The sequence below is a fragment of the Crinia signifera genome, chromosome 5, assembly GCF_055691185.1.
Source record: "Crinia signifera chromosome 5, ASM5569118v1, whole genome shotgun sequence".
Classification (NCBI taxonomy): Eukaryota; Metazoa; Chordata; class Amphibia; order Anura; family Myobatrachidae; genus Crinia; species Crinia signifera.
Window position 1 is genome coordinate 306,499,354 of NC_139221.1, and position 11,287 is coordinate 306,510,640.

Below are 11,287 nucleotides of genomic sequence, written 5' to 3' on the forward strand. Positions count from 1 at the left end.
GTGTGTGTGTGTGTGTTGGGGGTGGTGTGTAGCCGTGGGGCGGGGTTTGGCAGTGTATGTGGTCGAGGAGGGGGCGGATATGTGGGAGCTGGTGTGTAGGACGGAGGGCAAGGGGGGTGGTGTGTAGAACGGAAGTGGACAGGTTTCGCAGTGTGGCTAACGGTGGACGGGCCTGTCAATCACCCCTGGAACCCCGCCCACCGTTCCCTACACTGCTTTGAGTGATGGATGTGGCTAAATATATAAGAGATTACTTCCATTGCACAGCCACTTAATGACCCCCTAAGGGCCTGACTCAGAGGCGGAAGCTGTTATAACCTCCGCTGCTGGTGTCTCGGGTGGGATAACATACAGATGCCGGCGTTATTCTTCCCCATGTGTACTAGTGTTTTTGATTACTCAGGCCCAGAGTTGCCCATTTCCACGCGGCCGCACGCAGAAGCATCGCCAGTTGTACACAGTCCACCATTGGAACACTATTGCATCCACCGTGGACACTGGCAACTGCCTCTGGGGCCAGGGCCTCTGGGGCCAGGGCCTGTGCAATGCTTTTCGGCACCCTCAGCTTACTGCTCAATGCCGCTGGATAGGACATGTAGGTTTCTACAGCAAAGGGTAACAGAACAGTGCTCATCAGGGGGTAATTCTGGTCCAAGCGGTCCCTCGTGCGAACCAATGTTTTGCTAATACACATTTCTGTGCATGTGCGTACACCGGGTGCGAGCGGGAATTGCTAGTTCACCATCCCGTTCACACCCACCAGTGCAGGCGGGGGGCGGCAGCGAGGGGATGCGCCTATGAGAACGCCCAGTGTTTCATGGGTGTTCCAATAAAAACACTGGCGTCCCATGGAAATTAGGCAGTGATCCGGCTGCCGGGGGCGGGCAGCTGACATCACCAGAATGTCAGCTGCCCGTCCTGTTCCCGTACAGGAGCACGCAAAGCTAAGGCACCTGGGAGTGTCTTAGTTTTGCATGCATGTCCCAAATCATTTGGGCTTTCAAAAATGAGTGCCCCAGTTTTTATGGATGTCGGGTTGGGGGGAGACCTTACCCATCCTTGGACTCCTTGATTTTCCGTTAGTGCAGTGGCTTTTTACCTGGAGTTCACTCTGATCATCTGGAAATTATCTCTATGGGAGAGGGTCACATACTTTAAAAGAGGGGTCTCATCACTCTAGGTGCCAGGGTTCAGGAGACAGAGGGGCTAAAAGATCCTCTATCCTTTTGGCAATACTTTAAAAAAATAAAAACAACAATTTTAAATGACAGCACCACTGATGTCTGGGTCTCCCCACTGGTGATTAGTGCCAGTAGGGGGAAGGGGAACATGCAGTTGGCACTTTGCTGTGGATGACAGCCCACACTGATGCCTGGGTCTCCCCACTGGTGATTAGTGCCAGTAGGGGGAAGGGGAACATGCGGTTGGCACTTTGCTGTGGATGACAGCCCACACTGATGCCTGGGTCTCCCCACTGGTGATTAGTGCCAGTAGGGGGAAGGGGAACATGCGGTTGGCACTTTGCTGTGGATGACAGCCCACACTGATGCCCACTGGTGATTAGTGGCAGCAAATGGGTTTCAAATATTTCAGATGCATTTGATTCAATATTTTCTACCCAGAGTTTTCCAATATTACAGCAACCTTTACTCAGGGCACAGCCGACCTTGAACACTGATATGTTGACGATTGCTGTATCATTCCAAGCAAAGTCCAGATGCACATGTTTTATACAAACTGGGCCTGATTCAGAAAGGATTGCATATGATTGCAAATTGCTCGCAGCAACTTAGTATACGCCATCCATAGCAATAGCAATGGCGGAGGAGGTGATCCCTGACAACTGCAATGGGACCACAGTTCTAGAGGAACAATTTGCCCGATTCAGACCCATTCGCTGGGCTATGAAGCCTGTGCGATGATTGGATGACAGTGTATGCGCGTTTGCAGCTGTGCGCATGCCTGTGCTGCAAACTGAGCAAGTGACGGCTAGCCTTCGTTGTCCGTATGCAAGGTGATTGACAGGTAGTGGTCATTAGTGGGCGGCGCCCGACCGTTAGGAGGTGTATATCCCCCCCCCAGGCTAGTAAATCCCTGTGCTACCATGCGATCAGATGTGCAGGCGTGTGGCCGCACGGAGGAAAAATCATTAAACTATCGATTGATTTTTCCTCCCATCGTTGATTAAAGTTGATAAAGGCTATACTTACTGTTATTCTGGACCGAGATGGCCGAAATGGGGGCGTGTGCTGATGTCATGTGACCCCAGTCACTCACCCCAAGCAGGCATCAACAAGCCTGTGTTCGCAGGGGTACGCCCAGCGTTTCCATGGGCCCACCCACTGTTTTTGTGGACATGCCCATTAAACGCTAGGTGGGCCCCAACACATGTCCCTGCCTGCCCGCCCCCTGTCTGTCCATCCCCCAGCCTGACCCCTGTCTGTCCATCCCCCTGCCCGCCCCCTGTCTGTCCAGCCCCCTGTCTGTCCATCCCCCAGCCTGACCCCTGTCTGTCCATCCCCCTGCCCGCCCCCTGTCTGTCCATCCCCCTGCCCGCCCCCTGTCTGTCCATCCCCCAGCCTGACCCCTGTCTGTCCATCCCCCTGCCTGCCCCCTGTCTGTCTATCCCCCTGTCTGTCCATCCCATCATTGAGTGAATGCCCCAAGGAGTGGGAAACTCACCGAAGGCGGCCAGGAGAGCGAATTCGGACCACAGCGAACAGGTCTGAATGGCCCCCATAATTTGCTTTCAAACATGTAAAAGGTGTTTGGTTTCTGGGTGACAGGAACAATGAGGTCCGGCTACTAATGAAACACTGCAGCATGGCCCTCATTACCGATCCGCTCCCTCGTCTGTGCACAGACAGCGGAGGGGGTCATTAGCCCCACGTGCCCGAAGCATGGTCCTCATGCACAGACGGCGGAGGGGGTCATTAGCCCTACGTGCCCGAAGCATGGTCCTCATGCACAGACGGCGGAGGGGGTCATTAGCCCCACGTGCCCGAAGCATGGCCCTTATTACATATCCGCTCCCTCGCCTGTGCACAGATGGTAGAGGGGGTCATTAGCCCCATGTGCCCGAAGCATGGCCCTCGTTACCGATCCGCTCCCTTACCTGTGCACAGACGGCGGAGGGGGTCATTAGCCCCACATGCCCGAAGCATGGTCCTCATGCACAGACGGCGGAGGGGGTCATTAGCCCCACGTGCCTGAAGCATGGCCCTTATTACCGATCCGCTCCCTCGCCTGTGCACAGATGGTAGAGGGGGTCATTAGCCCCATGTGCCCGAAGCATGGCCCTCGTTACCGATCCGCTCCCTCACCTGTGCACAGACGGCGGAGGGGGTCATTAGCCCCACGTGCCCGAAGCATGGCCCTCATGCACAGACGGCGGAGGGGGTCATTAGCCCCACGTGCCCGAAGCATGGCCCTCATTACCGATCCGCTCCCTCACCTGTGCACAGACGGCGGAGGGGGTCATTAGCCCCACGTGCATGAAGCATGGCCCTCATTACCGATCCGCTCCCTCACCTGTGCACAGACGGCGGAGGGGGTCATTAGCCCCACGTGCCCGAAGCATGGCCCTTATTACCGATCCGCTCCCTCGCCTGTGCACAGACGGCGGAGGGTGTCATTAGCCCCACGTGCCCGAAGCATGGCCCTCGTTACCGATCCGCTCCCTCGTCTGTGCACAGACAGCGGAGGGGGTCTTTAGCCCCACATGCCCAAAGCATGGCCCTCATTATCGATCGGCTCTCTCGTCTGTGCACAGACGGAGGAGGGGTTCATTAGCCCCACGTGCCTGAAGCATGGCCCTTGTTACCGATCCACGCTCTCGCCTGTGCACAGACGGCATAGGGGGTCATTAGCCCCACGTGTCCAAAGCATGGCCCTTGTTACCGATCCACACTCTCGCCTGTGCACAGACGGCATAGGGGGTCATTAGCCCCACGTGTCCAAAGCATGGCCCTTGTTACCGATCCACACTCTCGCCTGTGCACAGACCGCGGAGGGGGTCATTAGCCCCACATGTCCAAAGCATGGTGAACGCAAGGTGATGTGGCACACCTAAACGATGTCCATGTCAACATTGACACAAAAAAAGACATAAAAAACCTCATGTCGACCTTAATCATGTCAACCACGTCTACATTGGCCATAAGCTTTTTTTGACCTTTTGTCAATGTCGACCATTTCAAGGTGTCGAACGAGCCACTGTCATCCATTAGTGGTTGACAGACATTTCTACCGTACCTCTTTAATATGTACTGGGATGGGGTATTAGTCATTTTGCACACAGAACCCTTTGGAGTATAGAATAAACCTGCCTGTTACCAATCATCGCAGCTGATCCGCTCAGCTCTCTGCCGCCATCTTTGTTATCTGGAGACCCATATGGACAAGGCTTAGGAGCTGGATCATTTGGGAGCTTGGGCTGTAAGGTGGGAGAAGAGTAGGTAGATCTGCATATCGTGCTTTGTTCAGAGTTGAAACATGACAGATGTCGTTGGTCCTGTAAAACAACTTCTACTACTACCAAAGGTTGGGAGGGCATGCTGGTACTCACAGTCATGTTGTTCCATACTCCGGAACCACGTATGCCAGTTACACCGGCCAGTGCTGCAGGAGTGGGATTGGATGATGTGTCTCCTGCATATAAAGCCTTCATAGGCTTAAAGCGGTTTATCCAGCGTGGGAAAACTCCAGGAAGCTTTGCTTATCAGAGTTTGGTACATAGGGCTCGGATGGTAATCCCTATTGATGATAATGGTGACTACGAGATCTTTCTGTGGGAGATTTCTGTGATTTGTGCCCCCCTCCACCTCCTACTCACTACACTCTTTGGCACAGACTATTCCAGATAGCTCGTAAGTGGAGACACTTGTTCTTTCAAATGGACCATGCAGCCTACATGCCACACCAGTATAGACTGACAGCTGATCTCTGGCACTGCAGAGGTGCTGGAAAAATTTGGGGAGGTGAACAGAGGCCCTTATTCTGGTTGGTGTGGTAATATCCGCGTGCGTTCATGCCGCCGATGTTTTGTGTCTGCGCATGTGCAGAGGCGTCTCTGCGCATGTGCGAGCGGGACGCACGGCCACATTTCGCAGGAAATGTGTACACTACGAACAGGGGGTGGAGAGGGGTGTGAAGGGCTGTTTGGGCTCATTACCATATGTTTACACCCCGCGTTTCATGGGCGTTCCCATGCAAACGCTGGGCGTACGTATGGTAATGCGGCCGTGACGCACGTGTAGGGGGCGGACATATGACATTGCCGGATGTCAGCTGCCCGCCCAGATCCCTGCTTTTGCACGGAGAAATGCCCGTGTGGTCTGAGGTTGCGGGAGCTGCCTGGCCACTCGGTCCTGCATTCGATGTTCTGCGACCATCGAATGATGGGGGAGGTTCCCTGAGATGGAGGAGGTGTATTCATGAGAAATACACGTGCGGTCCGTTCGGACAGCTTCTTACCGCGTACGGACGGAGTTGGCGATCCATATGGAAGGCGGGGTTTAGGACGCACGGTGCTGGCCGCATATTCGGATCCGGCCGCACCGATCAGAATAAGGGCCATTATTCGGTACTTCTTCTCATCTTTGCGGCCATTCTGCAGCATGGCCCTCGTTAGCGATCCACTCCCTCTTCTGTGCACAGATGACGGCGGGGTCATTAACGACTCACGGGAGAACGCATCGGTAATCGTGTACAGCGTACACACTGGCCAATAAAATTATTTATTTCCCAGTGTGTACGTTTCTTAACCCTCTCCTGGCAGTCGGCGAGTGGGGAGGGGGGGGGAAGGTTTGCACTTTCACAGATGAACATTTAATAGCTCTCTTTAGGAGTCAAATTTGTTATTATTCTTGCAAATCCCATTAAGTTTCTATTCACACACCGTTCCCAAGGTGATTGACAGGAACTAGGCGTCTGGGGTTGGAAACAGTGGGAGTGCTAAAAAAAACGCAGGTGTGTCTAGGAAAAGTCTGGGAGTGTCCGGGAAAACGCTAGGCGTGTCTGAGTCTGTTGAGGGAGGATGCGTGACGTCAGCTCCAGGCCGGATGTGCCTTTTTCTATCGCATTGGCGAGTGAGTCCAGGGCTGTGCGGACTCACTCGCCAGTGCCCAGTGTAAAAATCCTGAGCCTGTTTCTATGAGTTTTGACATATTTTCTCAGCTGTGAATGGATGTGTAGCCGTACACAGTGGCGTAGCTACTTATTATGCCCCCCCCCCCCCCCCCGCCGCTAAAAAAAATTCGCCCCCACTCCCCCTCCCCTCGGCAGCCCCCCCCCATGCCCATACCTGCCCACCCACTGCTGTCTGCGGTACCTGCCTGCCGTGCCGTCACGGTCCCGTAGCGCTGGCTCCTGCTGCTAATAATGAAACGTGACTCTTAAAAAATGGCTGCCCCCATACTGCAGACAGAAAACTGTCTGCAGTATGGGGGCAGCCATTTTCTAAGTGTCCGTTTTCATTATAGAAGCAGGAGCCAGCGCTAGGAGAGACGGGACTGTGACGGCAGTCACGGCACGGCAGGCAGGTACCGCAGACAGCAGCGGGTAACTATAGCCCCGCAGACCCCCGGCGCCCAAACTTCCTCTGCGCCTCCCCGCCACCGCGGGGGTTGCTGAGCTATAGTTACGCCACTGGCCGTACACATCCTTTCAAACAGCAAGCACATTGATTCACAAGGTGGGATTTCCCTCTAGCGGGGCGGCGTGTGCTGGTCGTGCGATCAGAACTGAATTGGGCCCTATGTAGCCAATTCTGCAAAGGTTGCACAAATGCAACTTTGCAGATGCAGTTTGCGATGACATTTGCGTCCGATTCTGAATAAGGTCCTTACCACTTGATGCATGAACCGTCATTCACATTGGTCTAGCTGAAGCTGTGATGGCCCCTCCCACTCTTACCTACACAATACAGGACCTTTACCAAGAATGTGACAAGACCTGTATACAGTATTATTCATATTGCATAATGGACACTGGATATCCTGGTGTTATATTCCCTGTTAATGTCCCTGAATGTCTCAGTAAGGATCAACTCCTCTATGCACAATGTTAGCTGCGATTCTCACTACGGATTATTTTTCGCAGAACAGACCTGTGATATCGGGATTTTGATGCCCATTATTGATTATTTTTCAGCAAATATATCACATACAGCTGGTTGTGGTTTTAACAGGTTGACCTAAGCAAAAGGTTGACATGGAAAATGTGCAAAAGGTCGACGTGAATTTTTTTTGGTGTCAATGTTGACACCTGCGCACGTAGGCCCTCAATTAGCGTACCGCGTCCCCTCGCATGGCTGCTTTGCTCGGCCATAGCTGCGCTCACCATACCCAATCGGATCCGCGTGGAATGGGAAATATAAAAACGTAAAAACATTTGTTTTTTTTTAAATCTATGTCGACATTTTCATATTGACCTTTTGCTTGTGTCAATGTTGACTGCTTGTAGATCTTTTGGTGTCGACCAGCCGATACCCTGTCATAGATTTAGCCCCTGGGCCAGGCATGTCCAAACTATGGCCCTCCAGCTGTTGTGAAACTACACATCCCAGCATGCTTTGCCATAGTTTTAGCATTCCCTAATAGCAAAACTGTGGCAAGGCATGATGGGACATGTAGTTTCACAACAGCTGGAGGGCCATAGTTTGGACATGCCTGCCCTAGACCTTTACCATTTATTAATGACTAGGTGATTCATCGCGCCCTACGGGCGCTCTTCACACCGTCGTAAGGGGCTGCGCCCCCTTAATTTGTGAACGTTTGTATATGAGAAATATGGTTAGAATTGTATGAAAGATGCCCTGTATTGCAACTTAGGTGTCCGCGAATAGCGGGAGGGGGGGTCGCGGAGGGTGCCGCGAATTGCAGGAGGGGGGGTCGCGGGGGGTGCCGCGAATTGCAGGAGGGGGGGTTGTGGGGGGGTGGATGCTGCGAATCGCGGGAGGGATTGCAGAGAATCGCGGGAGGGGGGTCGCGGGGTGGGTTGCCGCAAATCGCGGGAGGGGGGTTACGGGGGCGGGGGTTGCGGCGAATCATGGTAGGGGGGGTCGCGGGGGGTGTGCCGTGAATCACGGGAGGGGGGGTCACGGGGTGGGGTGCCGAGAATCGCGGGGGGGTGTGTGTGTGCCGTGAATCGCGGGAGTGAGGGTTGCGGGGGGGGGTGTGACGCGAATCGCCACAAGAAAAAATCAACACAGAAAGGTCAACACATGTAAATGTTGACATAAGTGTGGCACTTCATTGGTGTCCATGTCGACACATGAGAATGAATATGAAAACATTAAAAAAAATGAAAAAAAAAACTTCAAAAACTCATGTCAACCTTTTTCATTGTCGACCATAGCCATGTTAGTGTTTTCCATGTGCAATTTAATTCTGGAGCTGCCGCAAATCGCGGGGGGGGCCGCGAATTGTGGGAGGGGGGGTCGCGGGGGTGGGTGCCGCGAATCGCGGGAGGGGGGGTTACGGGGCGGGGGTTGCGGCGAATCATGGGAGGGGGGGTCGCGGGGGTGTGCCGTGAATCACGGGAGGGGGGGTCACGGGGTGGGGTGCCGAGAATCGCGGGGGAGGGTGTGTGTGTGTGTGCCGTGAATCGCGGGAGTGGGGGTTGTGGGGGGGGGTGGGAGGGGGTGTGACGCAAATCGCCACAAGAAAAAATCAACACAGAAAGGTCAACACATGTAAATGTTGACATAAGTGTGGCACTTCATTGGTGTCCATGTCGACACATGAGAATGAATATGAAAATATTCAAAAAATGAAAAAAAAAAACTTAAAAAACTCATGTCAACCTTTTTCATTGTCGACCATAGCCATGTCAGTGTTTTCCATGTGCAATTTAATTCTGGAGCTGCCGCGAATCACGGGGGGTGCCGCGAATTGCGGGAGGGGGGGGTCGCGGGGTTGGGTGCCGCGAATCGCGGGAGGGCGGGGTTCACAGGGGTTCCGGTGGGGGGTTGCCGCGAATTGCGGGAGGTGGGGGGTCACGGGGGTGCCGCGAATCGCGGGGGGGGGGTTGCGGGGGGGTGTGACGCGAATCGCCACAAGAAAAAATCAACACAGAAAGGTCAACACATGTAAATGTTGACATAAGTGTGCCACTTCATTGGTGTCCATGTTGACACATGACAATGAATATGAAAACATTCAAAAAATGAAATAAATCTTCAAAAACTCATGTCAACCTTTTTCATTGTCACCATAGCCGTGCCAGTGTTTTGCATGTGCCATTTAATCCTGGGGCTGCCGCGAATCGCGGGGGGTGCTGCGATTTGCGGGAGGGGGGGGTTGCGGGGGGTGGGTGCCGCAAATCGCGGGAGAGCGGGGTTCATGGGGGTTCCGGTGGGGGGTTGCCGCGAATTGCGGGAGGGGGGGGGGGTTGCGGGGGTGTGACGCGAATCACCACAAGAAAAAAATCAACACAGAAAGGTCAACACATGTAAATGTTGACATAAGTGTGGCACTTCATTGGTGTCCATGTCGACACATGAGAATGAATATGAAAATATTCAAAAAAACTTCAAAAACTCATGTCAACCTTTTTCATTGTCGACCATAGCCATGTCAGTGTTTTCCATGTGCAATTTAATTCTGGAGCTGCAGCGAATCACGGGGGGGTGCCGCGAATTGCGGGAGGGGGGATCGCGGTGGTGGGTGCCGCGAATCGCGGGAGGGCGGGGTTCACAGGGGTGCCGGTGGGGGGTTGCCGCGAATTGCGGGAGGTGGGGGGTCACGGGGGGTGCCGCGAATCGCGGGAGGGGGGGTTGCGGGGGGTGTGACGCGAATCGCCACAAGAAAAAAATCAACACAGAAAGGTCAACACATGTAAATGTTGACATAAGTGTGCCACTTCATTGGTGTCCATGTCGACACATGACAATGAATATGAAAACATTCAAAAAATGAAATAAATCTTCAAAAACTCATGTCAACCTTTTTCATTGTCGACCATAGCCATGTCAGTGTTTTGCATGTGCCATTTAATCCTGGGGCTGCTGCGAATTGCGGGGGGGGTGCCGCGAATCGCGGGAGGGGGGTCGCAGGGGGGGTGCCGCCAATCGTGCAAGGGGGGGGTCGCGGGGGGGTTCTTTTTGCCGCGAATCGCGGGAGGGAGGTCGCGGGGGGGGGGGGGGTGTTTTTTCCGCGAATCGGGGGGGGGGGGGGGGGCACGGGGGAGGGTTTGCCGCGATTCGCGGGAGGGGGGGGTCGCGGGGTGGTGGTTATGCCGCGAATTGCGGGAGGGGTCGTGGGGGGGTTCTTTTTGCAGCGAATCGCAGGAGGGGGGGTCGCGGGGGTGTTTTTGCTGCAAATCGCGGTAGGGGGGGTCGCGGGGGAGCGGGTGTTTTTGCCGCGAATCGCGGGAGGGGGGGGGGGCGCGGGGGGGGGGGTGGTTTGCCGCAAATCGCGGGGAGGGGGGCGCTCACCTGGTGGCTGTGGAGTAGCAGTGCTGGGCAACATGGGAAGGCAGTGGGTGTCTGGCACTGTCTGTGGGCTCACTGGGCTGGTTCTCTGTCACATACCTCCCAACATGACCCTCTCCAGGAAGGACACAATGCTCTGTTTCTAGACTTCCCCTTAATGTATGATTGCCATCACCTGTTTTCAACATGTTAATTTCTCAGAAAGGTGTTCAGCACAGATGAAGGCAATCACACATTAAGAGGAAAGTCCAGGAACAGAGCGTTATAGACACAGACACCCACTTTGAGTGACAGATGTAGCCAAATATATAGGAGATTATATATAAAGTACAAACATCTACATACCCATAGGTAAGGGAGCATATAATTACAATACATAGAGTCCTGTACAGTTGTCTGATTTTCAGAACTTCATCCACTGTAGAGGAAGTAGAACTTACGTTAATTGCATTATCCTTTCCCCTAGAAATGCCAGGACGAGTCCGACGAGCGTGAGACTGAGCAGTTTCCCATGGCCGTCACTCAGACAATGTAATGCAGAACAGCTATAGGATCCTTATGTGAAGATTACAATGAGAGAGCTGGACTGGGGGAGAGGGAGGATCCATGAACTCGCTGGACAGAGTTCTGTGTACACTCCCTTGTGCTACTGATCCCAACCTGGTTATCTACTCTGCACATTGCTCAGAAACTTTCTGTAGGACAATGGTTTTCTACCAGAGATAATTATCACTTAAGGCCCCCATACACTCGGTGATTCAGCTGTAATTTGGGCACTTGCAGCAACCAATCGCAGTGAAAGAACCCTCCGAGTCGCCCCGGCAGGAGGAGCAATCTGTAGAGTTGCTTCTG

General features: G+C 53.8%; 1 protein-coding gene across 1 annotated transcript in view; it reads right to left on the minus strand.

Annotated features, from left to right (window-relative positions):
• Positions 1 to 11,038, minus strand: part of LOC146081315 (serum paraoxonase/arylesterase 2-like) — a 59,408-nt gene extending 48,370 nt beyond the window's left edge. The window contains exon 1 of the mRNA XM_083189461.1: positions 10,876 to 11,038. Within this exon, the coding sequence (XP_083045587.1) occupies positions 10,876 to 10,886 (11 nt within the window). The 5' untranslated portion in view covers positions 10,887 to 11,038. The remainder of the gene's footprint in view (positions 1 to 10,875) is intronic.
• Positions 11,039 to 11,287: the final 249 nt, after the last annotated feature.